Genomic DNA, 22,955 nt, shown 5'->3' on the forward strand with positions numbered 1-22,955 from the left:
TAGTTAAGGGTTTCAATAATGATTATACACAGAATGAAGATGGATGGCTTTGGCTCCTACAAATGATTTCAACCAAAGAGAAAAGTTTAAATAAGACCCTTATTCATTAAATTCCTAAGTGTCATCTCTAGGCCTTGAGGAGCTCACAATCCAGTGACAACAGAAAACGAGTTATAGTGATTATCAGTGCTCTACAAAGTGCTGATAAAAGAGACCTCCAACTCATAGTGAGAGAATGTGAAAAACAAAAGTGTTCCTTGAACTTAATTTCGAAGGACAAATAGGTTAAGAACCACTTGGCACAGGGTGGGGATAGGAGAGCTTACGCTAAAGGCAGAGGAGCCTGGGATAGCTGATGCATTTGGGGAACTGCATGCAGTAAACACAGATCCCGTGAGGTGCCTACCTAGGTGGAAGAGAGCCAGGCAGCAGACATACTCTGTGTAGGATGCTACAGAGTTGGGAGTTTATCCCGATGGTCGAGGGAAACCAATGATGGGTTGTAAGCAATGGAAAAAAGTGGTTAAAGGTTTGAATTTGGGAAAAACCCTTGTGAATTGAGACAGGATATGTCAGACTAAAGGCAGGAGGTCTCAGTGGCTATATAAATGCAAAAACGGTGGGCACCTGAACCAAATCAGAGGCAGAAGAAATAGGGATGAGAAGATAGGATGGAAGACACTTTGAAAAGAGAATCAAATTTCCATTTGTTTTCTTTCATATTTTTAATTATTATAATGAGATTTCCTACTATTTTTCTATTATTAGAACTTTTTTCTTTACCTCATTGATGTTCTTGCCTGATAAGTATAGAGTCAGGTCATCTCAGGGTAGACACATTACCAGACAGGGGCCTGGCCCTGAGAGGGGCTGCCTAGGGCCAGCTGTAGTGTGTGGGTTTTTGACTTCTGTAGGAAAGATTTCACAACACAAGTCCAGGTGACTATGAGGACACATTTATTAAAGATGGGGACAGTAAGACAAGGAAAGGCTTGGCATAGAAAAAGCAACAGGAGAGCCTAGGCTGGGCTGCCTTAGCTCACTGGGCAGTCAGAGAAAAGGGGGATTTGGGGAGAGGTTCTGGGGATTGACCTGGGACGAGCTGCCAGCTGCCCTTTGAGAAGTGTGCCTGTGAAGAAAAAAGTCGGGGAAGACAGCAGAAAAAGGAATGGCAGGGGTTGCTCCCCAGAGGGAGAGTACACAGTGTCCTTTGTCTTCAGGCTTTTTCTCTTCTTGCAGGTGGGAATCCTAGGGGATGACTCAGGGGGAGGGTTTCAACAGAATATTTATCACTTCTCCAGATGTGTCCTTTCAGGGTCATGGTCTCCTGATTGGTCAGTCACAGGGCAGGGGTTCTTTAGTCATTGCAGTTGGTCCTGGCACTGCCCACCTGGTTCTGCTGCTTTTCTGGGCCTGGAGCTTAAATACAACCGAGGCCTAGATGTTACCTCCAGGGAGGAGAGGCCAAGGGAGGAGAAGTTATCCTGGGGGTGAGGTTCTTGTTTTCCCAGTCCTGCCCCCTGCCAGGCACTGGGGGCCTTCTACCCTGATGATGATGTGTACGTGACTGTTACAAAATTTTTCCACTGAGTAAGAAAGTCAAATCAGCCACAAAGGGGGCAAAAACAGGATTTTACTGGGGTTGTGCTTCCAGGAGAGATTCTCTGGTCCAGAGTAGGGGGGCCAGAGAAGTCGTGGCCTGGAGTAGAGCTGGGAGTAGGTATTTTTTATACATCTGGGTGGGGTAGGCTTGCCATGTTTTATGCAGATTGGGTGCTGTAGTCTTTGTGGCACACTGAGAATGGCTGACCACTTAGGAAGATTTTGGTGGTTGCTTAGCTTGCAGTTTTCTTTGGCGCCTGCCATGGGCATTAACCCTTTCATATCCTGTCCAATCCAACAACTGTAAATTGCTCCTCCATTGTGTTGAGCTGTCAGCCTCAGCTTCCCTATTCCACTTTCCAAGGAATTTTTCTAGCTTCTCACTATCCTGTCTCAGACAGATGTTGATTATCTTTTCCCATGAGAATGACACCATTTTCTAGCTTTTTGTATATGTAGTGATTTTTAATATATTCTGGATATTGCATACACAGTATTTTAAAATATTGCTCCTAAGAGTGTTGATGTTTCTTTAGCAGTTCATTAGCTTGATTAGACCCAGTTCATACACTGACACACCTGTAGTTGCCCATGCCTTACATCTCAATTCAGTTCTTTAAGACTTACTTACAAAAATCACTTTTCATTTGTTCTGTACGTGCATGGTTGATGAGTCAAATTAAGACTAGTGGTGAGCTGGAACAGAGAACCAGATATTTCTCTCCCCTGGCTCTCTCCTTTCTGTGGTTTGCCTATCACTTTCCAGCAGCTCTTTCCCCTTGTTCCTATGACCTGAAAATCTGCAGGTTTTGTTTTGTTTTTTTCTCCAAGTTTGAGCCAACCAGCCTTGCCTCTCCCGTGACTGTAGTCACTCTTAGAGCCGAGTCACAAAAACAAAAAACGGAAAACACACTCTCCATGTTGCCTGCTCTAGATCTCACACCCTCTAAAACTATCTGCTTCTCTTTCACCTCCACAGCCCTCCAACAGACTTTTTGTTTGTTTCATTTTGGGTATTTTTTTCCATACTTATTTGTAAGAGGATGTGTAGTTAGTACTCACTCCTTTATACCACAGTAGGAAACCAACCCTTCTTCTTCTTTTTTTTTTTTAAAGATTCTATTTATTTATTTTTGGAGGGGAGGGAGAAAGAGAGAGAGAGAAACACCAATGTGCAGTTGCTGGGGGTCATGGCCTGCAACCCAGGCATGTACCCTGACTGGGAATCAAACCTGCAACACTTTGGTTCGCAGCCCGCACTCAATCCACAGAGCTATGCCAGCCAGGGACCAATCGTTCTTCTTGAAATCTTATCTGTTTATTTCTATCATGCTCTAAAGGAAATTGACAACTTTAAATGTTTATTTTGGGGAAGAAGAGGTCTAAAAATCAATGTTATATGGTCTCAAAATTATTTTTTTAAAAAGTCAGAGAAAATACAAAGTAATCAGAAGGAAATAAAAAAGACAAAAATAGAAACCAATGAAATAGGAACATAAACAATAGAGAAAATTAATAAAGCCAAAAGTTGGTTCTTTGAAAAGATCAATGAAATTGATAAACCCCTTATATACTAATGAAGAAAAAAAGGAGAGTACAAATCAATATAAAAAGTGAAAAAGAGGTTATCACTATAGGTCCTAAAGACATCAAAAGGACTATGAGAATATCATGTCCATAATTCTGATCATTAGAGAACTTAGAAGAATATACAAACATCTAGAAAGTCACAAAGTATGAAAGCTCACTCAATAGATAATCTGAATAACTCTTTATCTATTAAACAAATTAAATGTGTAGTCATAAACTTTCTATTGCTACAAAGAAAACTACAGAACTAGATGGCTTTACTGGTGAATTCTACTACGTATTTAAAGGATGAAACAGTACAAATTCTACACAAATTCTTCCAGAAAACAGAAGAGGGGGGAAACATTTCCAAACCTAATTAGTGAGGCCAGTATTACCTTTATATGAAAACCAAACAAAGAATTTCAAGAAAACTATAAACCAATAACCCTTATGATTATAGATACAAACATCTTTCATAAAAATTAGGTAAATCAAATCCAGGAATACATAAAAAGGGTAATACATCATGACCAAGGTTGGTTGGATATTTGAAAATAAGTTCCTGTATTTTATTAACAGAATAAAGGAGTAAAAACATATGATCACTTCAGTAGATACAGAAAAAGCTACTCACTGAAACAATACCATTTACAATAAAAAAAGTTTCAGTAAACTAAAAATAGAAGGAATCTTGCTTACTCTGATAAACACTATCTAAAAAACCCCTACAGCTAACCTCATACCTCACACAGCCCAACACTGAATGCTGCCCCCGTCGGCAAGGTCCACTCTCGCTAGCCCCAGTGAAGACTGTACTGGAGGCCATGGCCAGTGAAACAAGGCATTAAAAAGCAGGCATAAAGGCCAGAAAGCAAGAAATAAAACTGTCTCTGTTTGCATGTAATATGATGGTTTACCCAGAAAACTTTATAGCTGGATGAAGGGTCCCACTCAGAGAAAATATAAAGCAAAAAGAGAAGAGGGCACCTTGGGGATGCCTTCATTTTGAGGACGGTTAGAGGATTAATAACTATCAGAGGAAACTGAGGAAGGAGACTAACTTACATTTTAGAAGCTCTTTACAAAGCAGGGAATTGTGTCATACATTTTTAAAAGATTTACCTAAAATAATTAACAGTACAAAAATATTGAAGCCTCAGCAATCTGGAATATTCAATCATACAGAACATCAAACCTTCACAATAAGGGAGAAATGAAGAGTTGTCATATTTAAACTTAGTAATATAATCCCTATGTATACCTGATAATCACAGTAATAAATGGATCAGAATTACTGGGCCAAGGTGTTTAAATGGTACTAATAGCCAAGGGGGTTATAAAGAAATGACATCAAGTGCATACTCAGTAACTATGCAATTCATGACACATCGAATAATGCTTGTAACACAAGATGTTGAGCTTTAAGCCTAAAGTAACCTTTATTTTTAGGAAAAAATCTCAACATGATAGAGAAGAAAAGACTATCAGGTGTCTTTACCTATATTTTCAGTAAATAAGTAAGTTTAATATCTTCTCTATTAAATGATAAAAACATACAAATTTTCGGTTCTTGGGCTGCTGTCATTTAGGCATCATATCATTTTGTTCGTAATTCAAAGTGATGTAGTAAGTTTCCTACAATTTTATGAAGTGAATTTTTATGAAACTCTTTTTTTAAAGTCAGTGGGTTTTGTTAGTTTTTTTACTTACTATATCAATGAATTTTAAGATTTAACTGAAAAGCAAGGTAAAACTTTCATTGATAAGCAATTAAGTCTCTTACTGTCAGGGCCACTGCAAGATGGCCTTGAACTAACTGCTAATCTTCTCTGACCCAGTTCTCAAAGGCAAAACTGGTGCTACTTCAGCAAAGCACAGTACCCAAGCACATGAGACACTGGTTCTGGTGGGCAAACCTCAGAGTGAGGGCTGGAGCCTAAGATCAAGGCAATTTCCCTGCACTGACCTCAATTTCCAACCCAAAGTGATTAATACTAGGAACAACCTTTGTTGTATGTTATGATACAGATTCAGAGAATCCACCCTATACTGAATTAGTCTCTGACAAATTTCCATTTTTAACTTGTCTAGGAAGTTTTAATCATCAGGCAAAATGTAGATACTCTGTCTTAACGTATAGAATAACTTCCTTAAAATATGAGTTGTGATCATTAGGGGCCAAATAATCTGTTTAGTGAATCACTATCAGAATATTTTATTTTTTATTTTTAGATTTTATTTATTTTTAGAGAGAGGGGAAGGGAAGGAGAAAGAGGGAAACATCAATGTGTGGTTGCCTCTTGTGCGCGCCCTACTGGGGACCCAGCCCACAACCTAGGTATGTGCCTGCACTCAATCCACTGAGCTACACCAGCCAGGGCAGAATGTTTTAAAAAGTAATATGTGAGTATGGAAAATAACACAGTCTCTTGCAAAAAATAAGACAAAGTATTTGTTTTGTGAAACCTTCATTTTAATTATGGAAATGTGCACAGATGTATAGTCTATATATATACAATTACCTGTGTGCGCACGCGTTTTTAAATGCATATGTATTATGTATGGGGTGACAAAGTAAAATTTATCTTGGGTAGTAATCAAAAAATGTTTGACAGCTATTGCTAGAACATAAGGAAAAAACGTGGAACTATAGAAAAGAAAATTGCATATATTTCCTGTTTGAGAGCAAGAATATTAAGACCCTTTGGTTTGTCATACTCACCTGATTTTATAGTGTTTTCATTTTTTTATGTTCATCAATAAATTAGACAATTCTTACTGAAGGTAATTACTTAATTGTGGCAGTTTTAATAATATTTTATCATCACAAGATGAGCACAGTGGGCAAAGGAAAAAGATAGGGAAAACATCCAAGAACACTTTCCATATGTTGGGGGAACACAGACCATCTCCTCTTACCCTCATATCTGAATTTAGTGTCCTTAAGTTTTGGGGCCCATTAAACCCCCACCAAGGTCACTTATGGACAGTATTTGACCTCAGAAGTTCCCTTTTCCTTTAAGATTTTTGACACTGTCCTCTCCCAATTTTCCTTCTTACTCTCTTTCATTGTGTGCTCTTTACTCTCTGAATATAAATGTTTCTCACTAGAGTTTATTGGTGGTCTCTCTGTGTGTGTCTCTGTCTCTCTGTCTCTTTATAACTCTACCCAAGTGATTTAAATCCAATCTAAATATAAACTTAGCAATATAATCATAGTTGACATGAATTATCTTTGTGTTGGTATATTATACCATTTTATAGATGGAAATCAAGGCAAGTGAAAACTTATTAACTTGTCTGAAGGTGATACAGCTAGTTAACAGTTAAAATAAGATGCATATAAAGGTCATTTGGCTCCACAGTCTTTACCATATGGTCTTACTTATTTAGTAAATGAATGAATGAATGAATGATAGTGCCAAAGCACAGTAGACATGACTCTTTTGAGTCAGTGAGGTCTGGGTTTACCAGCTACAGTGACTTTGAGCAAGTTATTATTTGTAAGTTCTATAAAATGGGAATAAAAATACACAAATTTTGTACTTCCGTTGCTGTAATGTTTCAACAGATTGCATGTGACTGGCAAGTAGCAGATGTTAAAGGATATCTATTACTATCATAAGACTGAATGATTTGCTTTTTTAAAAAAGGGTTACTAATGTAAACTACATATGACTCAGAATCTCATATCAACATTATTCTTCATTAAATTTCCTTGTAGTAGAAAGGGGGAATATTTATGTTAATTTATTTTAAAAAGAGGGGGAGGGAATTTACCCTGGTTTCACACCTTATAGACACACACTAGAGTTTCTCAGCCTTGGCACTATTGACCTCTGGGCTCCATAATTCATTGTTGTAGGAGCTGTCCTCTCCACTGCAGAATGTGTCACAGCACCCCTGGCACCAGAAGCACTCCTCTCCCTTCAGAAACTGTTAAATCAACCTGGTGGAGAAGCACTGCTTTACTAGGATAATCCTGGGCTCTGTTGCCTTAAAATACAGTGAATTTTTTTGCTTCTCTTGCTTATTGTACAATTATTGTAAGTAGAATACAATCTGTAGACCAACAGAGTCTATTTTTAAATTCTAGAAAATACTAGAAAACATACATGTATCTTCCTCTTTAGGATAAATATCAACATTCTACCTTTGGTATACGTAAAGGATTCTGAATTATTTTTAAAATGTGATATCTCCCACCCATCCAAACAAATAATTCTAAAATCCACTTTGATCTACAGACTCAAAGATTAAATTAAATTATTTTACCTTTAGTGCTGAAATTATAGTTTGCTCAGCTGCTGGTGGGAATGAGCTCTGAGTGGAAACCACCTAAAACAAAGTTTTGATCTGGTTATACTTTTGCTTAAGCTATCTATTTTTATAAATACTAATTTTGACCATAATATGATAAAGCTATTTCCACAAGCCACATATAAAACAGTATCATTATTTTAAAGCATCTCATAAATGTCTTAAAAACTCATTAGTATTTATTGGTTAAACAGTTGAAAATATCTTCTTATATCAAGCAAACATATACTTAAATAATCAAATGTTAAGAATTCTTGACCCTAGCTGGTGTGGCTCAGTGGACTGAGCACTGACCTGAAAACCAAAGGGTTACCAGTTCGATTCCCAGTCAGGGAACATGACTGGGTTGCAGGCTGGGTCTCCAGTAGGAGGGGTGCACAAGAGGCAACCACACATTGATGTTTCTCTCCCTTTCTCCTTCCCTTCCCCTCTCTCTAAAAATAAATAAATAAAATCTTTTAAAAAAGAATGTTAAGAGCTAGCTTCCTTTTATTCACTCTACATAGATTTTAATGATAAAGTTTCAACTTGGAAAGGTCAGTCTAAAGCCATATTTACATATTTCTTTTAAAAAATTAACTTTTCTAGGTGACTGTAATTTTCAACATTTAAAAAATACAAATGTCAAACATTTCCCTTTTTACAAATCAATACAAACATTATGAAAATTGTGAAAGTATCAATAGAGACATTTAAATCAGGTTAAATAAACACCACCTTTCATTGTTCAAGGTGCTTTGGGCTAATAAAGAAAATGGAAAATACATCGTTCATTGTTTTTATTTATTTTTGTTTGCTATTTATTTTTCTGAGATTCACTTGATAACAGCTATTTATTTATTTATTTATTTATTTATTTATTTATTTATTTATTTAGAAAGGGGAAGGGAAGGAGAAAGAGAAGGAGAGAAACATCAATGTGTGGTTGCCTCCCATACTTCCCCTACTGCGGACCTGGTCAGCAACCCAGACATGTGCCCTGACTCGGAATCAAACTGGTGACCCCTTGGTTCACAGGCCACCACTCAATCCACTGAGCCACACCAGTGAGGGCTAATAATAACTCTTTAAAGTATATTTTGCTTAATGTGTGAAATGTATATTTTTAGAAACCCCTACTTGATAAAAGGACTTGTTAAAAAGTTTAGTAAGTAAATAATAGTCACATAATTTCTCTAAAATACATTTTAGCATATTAAATCTCATGTTAGAGGTGAAATTTTAAGAGCATTATCTAACCTTTAGCAATATTCAGGCTTCTAAATATTTATCTCCCCACCTTCTAAATACTTTGAAGACGATTTATAGAGAGAAATCACAAGCTACTCAAAGGTCAAAGATGGGCTGAAAGTGCTTTCCTAGTAATTATGAATACTGTTCATCTTAGACCTAATACACCAAGGCAAACAAGTTAAAGTTCAGTCATTTTTTTAAACTGTCAAGAAGAATATATATATATTGTAAAATAGTCATCAGTGATTATATTATAACAATTCAGTTTTAATGAAGCTCCTCTCATTTTTAGTGCAAAAATGGAAGCTTTTTGACATGTTGGAGGGCTTAGAGTTCTCACTATAATTAGCTTTGCTATAATTTACTACCAACCACATGATACCATATTATGCTTTTTAATGGGAATGAAACAGATGATTTACCCTTAAATCATTTGTTTAATGAAATTGATTATAGCAACCAAACTTGAGAATCTACAGTTCACGTGTTTTAAACTAAATGTATAGACAAAAAGTCAAACAGTAAAGGCCAGGGTCAAACACTATAAACAGTTAATTCCTCAGCTTATTTTACAATCATGTTTTCACTATAATCTTTTGCAAAATTAAATAACTCATAAACTGTCTAACTTTGAGACAAGAAGAAACAAAAACTTGAAATTAAGACAAATGAATGTGAAATACTGATAAAGGTTACCTTGGTTACTGACTGGTGCAACCTAAACAGGGAATTCACGACTGCCACATTTCTTCTCTGCCCTTCAGTAAGAGGCCCAATGACCTGACTGGCATCTCCTTGTGTGGACAGCTGTAAGATATCAACACAAAAAGACATTACTAAAATGATAGTCCATATTTAACTGGGGGGAGGGAACCACTGCCCCTCTGATAGAATGTTAACTGAAAATATTCAAGTCAAGCTTTGGACTGTAGGCACTGCAGGAACCTCTGTAGAGGTAAGACCACGGATATGGAAACAAGTTTGCACAGGAGGAACATCCTTCATCAGTATATCATCGCTGATGGACTCCTGAGGCAGGTGTGACCCAAAAGCACAGGAAGGGTTGATATTTTGATACAACAGCACAGTTCTCCTAGGGAATACTTTCTGGCAACTGTCAAGGAAGAAGGGATGGAGGAGAGAACAAAAATAAACGGATATCCTACGCACATTTGGTTGCCATCATACTATTCCCATGAAATTAGTGGTAAAAAGGGTATTCCTCTTATTTTTTATGTTGACAGATTAAGAACAATTTAGAAAGGAAGTTACCTAAGATTATAATGAGTATGGATGATTAAAAGTGGTATTAGAACTTTCTACTCCTGACCTTTAATTTACTTTTTAAAATATATATTTTACTGATTATGCTATTACAGTTGTCCCATTTTCCCCTCTCCATCCCCCTCCACCCTGCACACCCTCTCTCACCTACATCCCACCCCTTTAGTTCATGTCCAGGTGTCATAAGTTCTTTAGCTTCTACATTTCCCATACTATTCTTGCCCTCCCCTGTTTATTTTCTACCTACCACCTATGCTACTTATTCTCTGTACCTTTTCCCCCTCTCTCCTCCCACTCCCCTGTTACTAACCCTCCATGTGATCTCCATTTCTGTGGTTCTATTCCTGTTCCAGTTGATTGCTTAGTTTCATTTTGTTTTTGTTTTAGGTGTGGTTGTTAATAATTGTGAGTTTGCTGTCATTTGACTATACATGTTTTTTATCCTCTTTTTCTTAGATAAGTCTCTTTAATATTTCATATAATAAGGGCTTGGTGATGATAAACTCCTTGAACTTGACCTTATCTGAGAAGCACTTTATCTGCCCCTCCATTCTAAATGATTTCTTTGCTGCATAGAGCAATCTGGGGTGTAGGTCCTTGTCTTTCATGATTTGGAATATTTCTTTCCAGCCCCTTCTTGCCTGTAAGGTCTCTTTTGAGAAATCAGCTGACAGTCTGATGGGAACTCCTTTATAGGTTACTGTCCCCTTAACTCTTGCTGCTTCTAGGATTCTCTCCTTCATTTTACTCTTGGGTAATGTAATTATGATGTGCCTTGGTGTGTTCCTCCTTGGGTCCAACTTCTTTGGAACTCTCTGAGCTTCCTGGACTTCCTGGAAGTCTATTTCCTTTATATAATTTAGCCATCTTAATTTCAGTTTTCACAAGGTTCTCAGGGCTTCTGTCAGTAACTTTGAAGTCTGGGGATTCTTCTTTCTATACATTTTTAAACACAGCTTTATTAAAATATAAGTCACTCATTTAAAATATACAGTGTAATGGTTTTTAGTATATTCATAATCAAAATTGTAACATTTCATCACCACAGCAACAGAATCTCCTACTTAGCAATCTGGCCATGACTTATCATATCCCCTTTCTACCCGTCCTTCACTAATCTACTTTCTGTCTCTTTGAATTTGCTTATTCTGAATTTTCATATAAATGTAATCATTTAATATGTAGCCTTTTGTGCCTGGCTTCATTTGCTTACAATGTTTTCAAGGTTCATTCATGTTATAGCATGTATCAGAGCTTCATTCCTTCATTCCTTTATTCCTTTATGTATTTATTGCTGGGTTATGCTCCATTGTATGGACATGCTACATTTTATTTATCCATTCATTAATTAGTTAACATTGGTTTTTGAAAATTTGTTGGTTATTATGTATAATGCTGCTGTGAACATTTGTGTACAGGTTTTTGTGTGGACGTGTGTTATCATTTATCTTGTATGTTTAACTAGGTATTGAATTGCTGGGTTATGTCCTGTTGTATTTGTCTTTGAGGAATGGCCAGACGGTGTTCCAAGGTAGTTACCTCATTTTACGTTCCTAAATGGCTTTGTTTACGTTCCTACGGCTTTGTTTCTTCACATCCTGGCCAGCTTTGTTATTATCTGTCTTTTTGATTATAGCATTCCAATGATTATGAAATAGGCCTTTTCTATGCTTTTAACACCTAAAAATATGATCAGTCTTCAGTAATAAGATGATCTCCACCCTCTTGTAGCAGCCAGCCTTTTTCTTCTTTAAATACAGAATACATAAAATAAATGGAAATAAGGTAACAAAAAAATTCTTTCCCTTTTCCATTTCTTTGGTAGTTCTTCATAATTGGAGAAAATCTCAAGAAGTAAGGGAGATCAGTTTTTTTTTTTTCATTGTACATCTAGAACTGATAACTTTTTGTTTTGGTTTGTTTTCCCTCTGTTTTAGAACTGATAACTTTTAAATGCCCATTAAATGCAATTGTACTTGGCATCTGACCCTTATGTCTGCTGTAATCACAGATGCCACTGCCCATGGCCACTGTGATCTCTACAGTAGCTTCTTCAGGAGCCTTTCCCCACCTTTATTCCAGCACGTAGCCTGCATCATCTGCTGTTCCTTGGGAGCTCAGAGCTTATGTTATATTAGTGCCAGTTTACCATTTAAAAGTTAAACTGGATTTTGTGGGCTCTTCTGAGAATCTAATAATTAATTTTTGACATAAATGCCGTAAGGACACTATGGCTTTTTTCAGACTGCTAACTTTACAAATGATCATTTAGAATGCAGCTTGATTGCAAGTTGGTGACTATGTCCATTAGGAAAGGTGAAATTAAATTAGATTTGTTTAACATGGTGTCAAAAATCCTTATGTTGAATTAATAGCCATTATCATGGGTTGGAACTTCAACAAAAGATTATTCCTTTTATTTTAATTGCAATTTTAAATTTTTAGTAGTATTTTATTATGATAAGTAGGAATTGATAAAGTGGTAATTGAGTTTAATTTTGAAAATATATGTATGTTTATAAAAGGAAAGATGAAAGAAAAATAGTATTTCCTTTTCTACCAATTTATTTGGCTCACTATTAGTAATTCTAAAAGGCCAGTTTTCCATGTTTGAGATCTGTATCCACATTCATAGAGTTACTTTCACCATATGTTATTTGTTTTGATCAAGTTTAATTACCTTTAAATAATAATTGTTATAGAGGAATGGATTAAAATCTGATCAATATGAGAAAGATTTATATGTGGATTATTTTCCTTAAATTGAACTACAATTGTTTTAGTTTAACTCAATAAAACTTTCCATGTCCTGTTCCCTAAAACTCCTTCATTTAGAAGTAAATTAGACTTCTGGCCAAGATGGACATATAGGTAGACACACTGTGCCTCTTCCCACAACCAAAATAAGGACAACAAAAATACAACCAGTACTGACAGAAAATTGAACTGTATGGAAGTCCAACAACCAAGGAGTTAAAATAGACACCTTCTTCCAGACTGGTAGGAGGAGCAGAGTCGGTGACTGGTGGAGAGGGGTCACAGCAAAATGGTGGCTTGTGGACCCCCGGCACACAAGACGGCAGCAGGCAGACCCAGTGAGGCACGCAAGGTGGCTGGCTGACCTGGAGTCACACATTCGTGCTCAGATAAACTAGGCAAAACTGGGGAGTGAGACAGACCATGCAACCCAGGGCCCCAGCACCGGGAAATAAAGCCGCAAAACACCCATTGAAAATACCTGTCGGGGGTTGAGGTGCCAGGAGAGACTCCCAGCCTCACAGGAGAGTTCGTTGGAGAAACCCACAGGGTTCCAGGATGTACACAAACCCACCCACATGGGAATAGCACCAGAAAGACCCAGTTTGCTTGGGGGAAGCGGCAGAAGGGACTGAAATCCAAAAAAGAGAGGAGCAAGTGCCGTTGTTTCCTCTCTGACCCTGCTACCACATATAGCATCACAACCCAGCAACTGGGTTGACCCACCCTAGTGAATACCTAACGCTCCGCCCCTTACTATGTAACAGGTGTGACAAGACAAAAGAAATGTCCCAAACGTAAGACATCAAAGCCCAGAAAAAATACAACTAAGTGACAAAGAAATAGCCAACATATCAGATGCAGTTGAAAGCACTGGTGATCAGGATGCTCACAGAATTGGTTGAATTTGGTCACAAATTAGATGAAAAAACGAAGGCTATGCCAAGTGAAATAAAGGAAAATGTACAGGGAACCAATAGTGATGGGAAGAAAACTAGGACTCAGATCAATGGAGTGGACCAGAAGGAAGAAAGAAACAACCACACAGAAAAAAATGAAGAAAAAAGAATAAAAAAAAAATGAGGATTGGCTTAGGAACCTCCAGGACATCTTTAAATGTTCCAACATCTGAATTACAAGGGTACCAGGAAGGGAAGAGGAAGAGCACCAAGTGGAAAACTTATCTGAACAAATAGTAAAGGAGAATTTCTCCAATCTGGCAAAGGAAATAGACTTCCAGGAAGTCCAGGAAGCTCAGAGAGTCCCAAAGAGGTTGGACCCAAGGAGGAACACACCAAGGCACATCATAATTACATTACCCAAGAATAAAATGAAGGAGAGAATCCTAGAAGCAGCAAGAGATAAGGAGACAGTTACCTACAAAGGAATTCCCATCAGACTGTCAGCTGATTTCTCAAAAGAGACCTTACAGGCAAGAAGGGGCTGAAAAGAAGTATTCCAAATCATGAAAGGCAAGGACCTACATCCCAGATTGTTCTATCCAGCAAAGCTTTCATTTAGCATGGAAGGGCAGATAAAATGCTTCTCAGATAAGGTCAAGTTCAAGGAGTTTATCATCACCAAGCCCTTATTATATGAAATGTTAAAGGGACTTATCTAAGAAAAAGAAGATAAAAAACATGTATAGTCAAATGACAGCAAACTCACAATTATTAACAACCACACCTAAAACAAAAAACAAAAATGAAACTAAGAAAACAAATAGACAGGAACAGAACCACAGAAATGGAGATCACATGGAGGGTTAGCAACAGGGGAGTGGGAGGAGGAGAGAGGGAGAAAAGGTACAGAGAATAAGTAGCATTGATGGTAGGTAGAAAATAGGGGGAAGACAAGAATAGTATGGGAAATGTAGAAGCTAAAGAACTTATGACACCTGGACATGAACTAAAGGGGGGGAATGTGGGTGGGAGAGGGTGTGCAGGGTGGAGGGGGATGGAGAGGGGAAAATGGGACAACTGTAATAGCATAATCAATAAAATATATTTTAAAAAAGATGGCTAAGTTATATAGCTCTACAAAGTTATATGAAAAAATATTAGAGGAGAAAGATATTGATAATATAAAAGAACTAAAAATGAAATACTACTATGCCAAATACAAGGGATGAAATTTAAATATCAAATTAAAAATGTAGCAGTAGATAATTAGCAATGTAAGATAATCTATTGCTTATTCTGGTTTCCGAACACAAAACATAATCAGTCCAACGTCTTAGCTCAGTGGGTCACCCAGTGTCTCCCTCCAACACCACTCCTGTCATCATCTTTTGGGGGGAAATAATTTTAAACTTACAAAATGTTACAAAAATAAAAACTGTGCAAGGAACACCGATATACACTTTACCCAGAGTTACCTATTAACAGGTTATTCCATTTGCCTTATTTGTACTCTCTCTCTCTCTCACTCCCCAGCCCCTTCTCACACACATACAATATAGGCTTATTTTTTTCTGAATCATATGTACATTATGGCCCTTTGCCCCTAAATATTTCAGTATATATTTTCTAAAAATATAGATATTCTCTTATAAAACCTCTGTTGTGAACTTCATTAGTTTATACTGGTATAATACTTTTATCTGGAATCTGCCATGGCTCTAAGAAGTTCTGGTTCCTTTTGGTGGGAAGAGGTATTAGAGACCAAGATCTGGACATTAGGTGCACAGTATTTATACAGATGGTCTTTCCGATACCCTGGGCTCTTACGTCCTCGTCCTCGTCTCCTTCAGGTAAAAAGAACTACACAGTGAACACCCATATGTTCTTAGCAACTTCTGACCTACAGATAACCCACATTTCATAACTAACATTCTACAATTTACCCTATATCACATATCTATAGTTCATTTTATATTTTTGATTTATTTCGCAATAATTTGCAGACATCAGTATATTTTACCTCAAAACACTTAAGCATGCATATAATTAACTACAATCCAATATTTACTTATAGATTTTCCCCTTTTAAGACAAATTTAGGCATAATGAAATGTAGACAGGTGTAAAAGTCAACAAGATCTGGTAAATGGTTTTACTGGTGTAGTTAACCACATCATTCTAGAAGGTTCCATCATTCCACTTCCCAGTCAAACCCCACTGTTCTGATTTGATTAGCCTTGGGGTTAACAGGGGCTACATTCATAGATGATGATGAAAAATATTTTAACAAGTTCCAAAGACAATGTTTCACAGATCACTCAGTCTTCACCAGCCCCTGTTGCCACTGTGGTGTTGTTCTTGGGGAAAAATTTTTTTACCTTTGCTCATACATATTGTTTTTTTTAAAGATCTTATTTATTTATTTTCAGAGAGGGAAGGGAGGGAGAAAGAGAGAGAAACATCAATATGCGGTTGCTGGGAGTCATGGCCTGCAACCCAGGCATGTACCCTGCCTGGGAATTGAACCTGCGGCACTTTGGTTCGCAGCCCGTGCTCAATCCACTGAGCTACGCCAGCCAGGGATACATATTGTTTTAAACACTGAATGTAATGTACAATTCACTTTTTCTAACATTTAATTATGAACCCTTGAATGATTTGTACAGTGAACACCCATATACTCACCACCTAAAGGTTTTACAATACTTGTGTATGCTATCCATCTGTATCCATTTTATATTTTTGATGCATCTCAAATAACTTGTTGACATCAGTATACTTGTTACCACTGATTTAACACCACTGATTAGTCTTGCCTATTCTATATCTTCATATACCTTTTTCTGTGTATGTGAATGTAAAGCTTCTTACACTCAGCATAATGCTTATGGTTTTCACCCATGTTTGTTCCTTTTTACTGCTGTGTGATATTTTGTTGTATGAATTTATCAGTTTGCTTTATTCATTCTCCTGTTATTCCTAGAATGTCTGCAATAAAATGAACAACAGACTTAGGAATCTAAACAGACTTGTCTCCACCACTTGTGCCTTCCACTTCTTCATCTATAACATGAAACTAACACAGTTGATGCAAAAAGAATGCTTTCTAAACTGTAATATTCCTTGGCTATGTGAGGTATTATCATTTTTATCTCTAGACAATTCTATATCTTGTTTTCACTTTATTCGCACTTTTTCTTTGGTTAGTCCTTTCCCCTACAGCCCACTCCTCCAAGCTATAGCCTGTCTCAGTATTGACTAGTGCCTAAAGGCATTAGGATCGAGGAAACAGAATCAAAGGCCATTGAAGCTGCCTGGCCTTAGGCAGTGAATTCTGGCCCCTTTTGGGTTATGATAAAAGAGCACCTTGCACAGAGCAGGCACTGCTATTTCAGAAACTTCCACTCATCTTGAGCCATTTTAACTTCCATTGTTTCAGGCTATTTCCTTTACCTGAACTCCTTATAGTTGTCTTTCCACTGATTCACGTATATATTCAGCAAAGTGTCTTTTGTTTTTAAATTTAAAAAATTTTGTTCTTGTCCTGGCTGGTGTGGCTTAGCGGACTGAGTGCCATCCTGTGAACCAGATTCCCAGTCAGGGCACATGCCTGGGTTGTGGGCTAGGTTCCCAGTAGGGGGCACATGAGAGGCAACCACACATTGTGTCTATCCCTCTCTTTCTCCCTCCCTTCCCCTCTGTCTAAAAATAAATAAATAAAATACTTAAAACATTTGTGTTCTTTACAGTTTACATTCAATATTATTTTGTGTTAGCTTCAGGTGAACACAGCACAGTGGTTAATCATACATATACTTTAAAAAGTGTTCCCCTGATATTTCTAATACCCACCTGGCATCATACACAGTTATTACAATATTATTAACTGTATTTCCTGCATAGTACTTTATATCCCCATGACTATTCAGCAAGGTGTCTTAAAAAAGAAGGTGTTCATTACATATCTGTTGAATAACTGAAGTGCCAGAATAATGGTACTGTCAGGATGGGCAGGGTAGGACAAGTGGGAATCTAGTTACAATTAGCATTTTGGACTACAAATATGGCCACCGTTTGGACTACAAGTAATATGGCAACTGAACTCTGACCCAGAAGAGGTGACTGACATCAGACCAGGAGCCACCAATGCTAAGTTGCCTCTTTGTTCACCAAGAACCAATCCTTGGCTCCTGCGCGAAGTCCAGCCATATAAAACTCCCAGCCTTTCCCTTCTCCCGCGCGGTCTTTTCTTAGCCCCTTCTCCAGGCGGGGAAAACGTAGCCCAGGAGCACAAACTTCCAAAATAAAGCTCATCTGCCTATTTCCATGGCTAATTGGCTGTTTATTTCCTCGGCGGGGTCTAAGAAAACCTTACAGGTACCACATTGTTGCACTTTTAAAGTCCTCTGTATTTGAGATGAATAAAATTGTATGAAGGGGCAAAAATACAGATTTGGAGGTAAAGCTTTAGGACTTAGGGGATTAAAAAGGTGGGAGCAGTAAGAGATTCAAGATTCTAAACTATGAGAAATGTACACTGTTTAATACAGTATGAAAAGATGTCAGAAACCAAAACAGTTGTATTCAAATATTAAAAACCCACAAACACACATACACAGTGAGAGGGAAATCAAAGTTTAGACAAATCCTTAATAATAATTAAAATGGTTCCTGTATGTGAATGACAAGACCTAGTAATCCTTTTTACATTTACCTAAAGAAAATAGCTTTCAGAAATTCTAGTTCTGTACATCTGCTCACTAGGAACCTTGGTGAATTCAGTGCATGAGAAACAACTGAGACTGAATTCATGAAACAATGATAACCTATAGAATTAGCATGAGAATTGTTTTTATACAAAGGTTAATTTGCGGAGGAAATGACCAAGATCTCCCTAACATCACAGCTAAGGGCTAGTATAGATGTAAAAGAAATAAAACAGACAATTCAACAGATGAGTTGGGTGACAGCTTTAAATTTCTCATTAGAAAATCTACTAAAAATTACTTTTTGGAAATTATAAAGTTAGTAATTCAGAAAAATGTCTAAAAAGAATAAGAAATTATATTGTAGATTAGTTATGAATTACAGACCGTTAAGTAACTTTCCAGATACCATGGAAATACCACTAGTGCTCTATTAACCTAGGATTTCCTTTACTGCTGAGGAAATGTCAAGACTAGAGGACTGCTACCTTTTACGTGGATCTGTTCATAATTCTAATTATTTCTTTGCAAACATGTAACAGGGTGAGTCAGACTGATAGGGGCTTAAGACTTGGGAAAATTTAGCTTAAGGTAAATAGTCATAAATCTAGCAAGTAATGTGTATGTTAAGTTTTTGTTTCAGTAACTACAGATAAGGCCTATCTTGGCGCCTAAGAGTAAGCAGATGACCTCTTGGAGATGTCTGTACCAGGAAGAAGCAAGCGACTACCCTTCCCCCTTGGAGGCAACTATTGAATTTCAAAGGCTTTCACTGACACCTTGTTTGCCCTCCCCAAACCCCCTTATAAAAGATCTGGCTGGGAAAGAGAGAGCGAGATGGTTTGTTAGGGTATGAACCTGCCATCTTCTCTGATTGCTGGCCATCTGAATAAAGTGCCTATAAAAGATTCAATCACTGTCATTGCTTATTGGATTTGGTAGTGACAGGCAGCCCGAACGCTGGTGTCTTTTCCGGTTACAAGACCAGATAGCTGGGAGCAGGGGAGACCTTAATCCAGGGAAACCCTGATCTGGCACAGAGCCTGCACTCCCCCAGAGAAGGGAAGAAGGGGAGGGAGAAACACAGAAGTGGATGATTGAAACAGCTGCAGCAGGAGGAGGCTGCCTAAGGCAACTATAAACAAGCCAACATACGTTGCCCCAGCAACCAAACTGCAGGGAAGGGGCTGTGGGAGGAGGCTGCTGCCCAAGGCTACAGTAAGCAGTCAGTGTGCCTGGCCCTAGCAGCCCCTAAGCTCACAAACCAGCCGGAGGGAGCTGGTACTGAGGCTGGTGGATCTGAAAAAGTCAAAACACTCGCGCATGGTGGAGGTTAGCAAGCTGCAGCAGGGATTGGACGCTGGCCCCTGGGCCAGACATTTCTGCGCCTGTGCCAGGCTGGGAAACTTCTGTCCCCTTCCACAAATGCAGGCTGAAAGAGGGACAAAGACACTGACAAACATCACCAACACTGGCCTACACTGGTGGAAAAGCTGGACACTCCAACGGCTAGTGGGATTTTGGGAGGGGACTTTAAAGCAGAACAGACACTGAAGCCTTGCTCTCTTTCTTGCCTACTGCAGACACTGGGCCCACTTGGGGCTTAGCCTTCAGGTGGTCAGAAGCCAGCTTACAGAGGCAGAGTCCCATGCTTTGGAGGTACCTCGATGGATGCTGCCCTTGGGGCGCTGGCAACACACTGCTCAGCCTGGACTGCCTCCATTCTCTCGCCCTGAGACCAGCACATGGAGGCATGAGCTGGGAAAGGTCCTTGTCCCAGGGGCACAGATGGCCCCAGGTACTAGGGCCGCATGGATGCGGCTTCCCCTGCCTGACCATCTGGAGTGATTTGGCAGTGCACTCCAGACCCCAGGAGAGAGCAAGCGAGCAAGCTGCCAGGTGATGACAATGCTAAAACCCACAAGCATGCACCACAGAGAGAGCCTGAGGATGCTCACCCTTTGTGTAGCCATCTTGAGGTCCAAAAGGACAGATAAGCAGTAACAGGAAACTTCTGGACAGGATTTGTACTTTAATCTTTCTGGGAGCAAAGGAATTTCTTTGCTTTGTGGAAGAGGTTAGCTTGGAGCAGGAATGCTCCCACCCCCCTTAAATTGGGTACCCTGTTAATAAAAATCTCTCCTTCCCCACAGATCTTCATGTTATGCTTATACATGGTGCCAAGCAGCTGGACTCCAGGCTGCCTGGTTAAAGCATACATAAACTAAATGAGAAAGAAGTATTGGACTTTTATAGGTTTAGAGCAGAAAGATGTGAAATGTACAGTACAGTCATCCCTCGCTATGTCGCGGTTCACTTATTGCGGCTTCACCTGCAAGATAGCGGAACTGCAATATAGCGAGGGATGACTGTATACTTCACTGATGAGTACCCATATAGAATTTTATATGTTGTAAAAATGACATAGGTTTAAGAGTGTAGAAAGTGTTTAAAAGCATATGAAGTGTTTGTAAGAGTGTGGGAAAGGTTAATAAAAGAGTGAGAAAGGTTTATAGGAGTGTGGGAAGTGTTTATAAAGCCTTAAAATATATGTAAATAATAAAATAAATAGAACGCCGCTTCTTCCCAGATTTTCACCTATAGCTCAGGTCTCTGGAATGTTAACTCCCGTGATAGGTGAGGGATTGCTGTAATCTACAATGCTTCTCTGAAAAGAAGTCAAAACATTTTTATACTTAGATCAGACATATTTTTTAAAATTTATTTTTTATTTTAGAGAGAAGTAAAAGGAGGGAGAAACAAAGGGAGAGAAACATTGATGTGAGAGAGAAACACTGACTGTTTGCCTCCTGCACGTGCCCCAACCAGGGACCAACCCTGCAACCCAGACATGCGTCCTAACCAGAAATGGAAGGGAATGGAGCTGGCCACCTTTCAGTTTGTGGGATGATGCACAACTAACTGTGCCACACTGGCTGGGGCTAAATCAGTTATTTTTAATAAAATCTTTGAAATTACCTTCGGAGACCTTTAGTTATAAATGCCTGGATCTCAGATCGTCACTTTCTCCTCTAACACACATAGAAAACGTCAGTAATCAACTGTGGGCCTGTTAAGGTCTCACAATGCAGTACTCCAGGCAGTGATTACAAATCTCTCAGACCTGGCACAGGGGATGAAACCTACTTGTAATCCCTGATCTACCTCATATCAATTCTTCTGGGCATATGGTCCAATAATTTTTAGTGTACTCGGTAGTTCATCTAAATGTTTTCTAGGTCAAGAGATGCTAATGAGCAATATATTCTGGGAGCCTCAAAATCGCTGTACCCTAACATATCCCACCTATTAGAAATGTACCCTAAGAAAATAACAACATTATATGCACAAGATAAATGTTAAATGACTGAGAAAATGGTCATTTTCTCGTGTACAAGGACAAGAAAATAGTTGGGTATATGAGGTAATTTGCATGGTGGAACGAGTAAACAACAGGGGCTGCAGTTAAGTCTTCTTAACTGCAACGAAAGTAGATCTGTCTCTGAAGCACTTTGCTCTCACTGAAAGACTGGGAAGACATTAAAAAATGTTAAAACAGTATGAAGCATTACAAAATGACAAAAGTTACTAAAATTCTAATAAAGGGTATTAAGGAATTTCATAAAATATCTAAACCGTTCACTCACAGATTACACTTAGAAATTGTCATGGAAGATAATTCTATCCACTATAAAAATAAAAGTACAATCTCCATTCCTAAAAGATTTCAGATAATGTGAGAAATTACATTGCATTTAGAATTCAGAAGCAGAACATATTTCTGCAAATGTACAGCAAATGACAAATCCATAGGTTTATACAACAAACCTTCATTTCCCTGGCATGTCAACCTAACTAAACTTCTGACAAATAAACTAATTGTCTCAGGTTGTAAAACTACCAGAAAATACTTTCAAAAAATCTTGCTACAGTGCATGTCACACTTTTCTAATTTCATAAATAAGGTACACAAAACCACTGTATGTTCACTAGTGTTACCATGTCTGCTGTTTTGTGCTATTGCACTCTTGTTTTAGGAGCGACCCTATTGGAGCGCAATAGGGTGTATATGGCTACTTTCCCCTTCACTAAACAGCCTTATGTTACTGCATCTTTTGAAGCTATGCATTCCCTTTTATTTAAATTTTGGTGCTTCTATGAGTCTTCTCATATTGCTAAGGTGTCAGTTTTCTCTTTTTGATCTTCTCATCTTCCCTCATGTTGGTCTAACTCACTTTAAAGTGAGAATCTAAAGAAGTAATCACATTACAGCTGGGAGACTTTCCTATGTGTTAAGACCATGGACATTGTGACATCAATTCTAGCAGTTTGGAGGATGTTCTTATTTCCTTCTTGGTTTTATTTATACTTCAGGCTGTTGAATTTGTCAAATATTTGAATATCTGATAGAAAAAGAAAAGAGTTACTACATACCTATGTATGTGAAAATAAGAACAGGTTCATTCAATCATAGAACAGATTCAATGGTAACATTACATCTTGACATCAGACTGAATCTTCACAGTTTTGAATGTTATCAAAGAGAAGACAGCTTGAGATGGTTTCCCTTTTAAATAGT

The 22,955-nt window shown here is 38.1% G+C and overlaps 1 protein-coding gene across 2 annotated transcripts in view; it reads right to left on the minus strand.

Annotated features, from left to right (window-relative positions):
* COG5 (component of oligomeric golgi complex 5) overlaps positions 1 to 22,955 on the minus strand; it is a 361,130-nt gene that overhangs the window by 58,388 nt on the left and 279,787 nt on the right. For both annotated transcript variants that reach the window (XM_045828077.1, XM_045828076.1), the window contains 2 exons: positions 9,424 to 9,534; positions 7,450 to 7,512 (listed from right to left, as the gene is read on the minus strand). In XM_045828077.1, coding sequence (XP_045684033.1) covers positions 7,450 to 7,512; positions 9,424 to 9,534 — 174 coding nt within the window. The remainder of the gene's footprint in view (positions 1 to 7,449; positions 7,513 to 9,423; positions 9,535 to 22,955) is intronic.

Source organism: Phyllostomus hastatus, unplaced genomic scaffold, assembly GCF_019186645.2.
Source record: "Phyllostomus hastatus isolate PE091 unplaced genomic scaffold, TTU_PhHast_1.1 phas_scaffold_78, whole genome shotgun sequence".
Classification (NCBI taxonomy): Eukaryota; Metazoa; Chordata; class Mammalia; order Chiroptera; family Phyllostomidae; genus Phyllostomus; species Phyllostomus hastatus.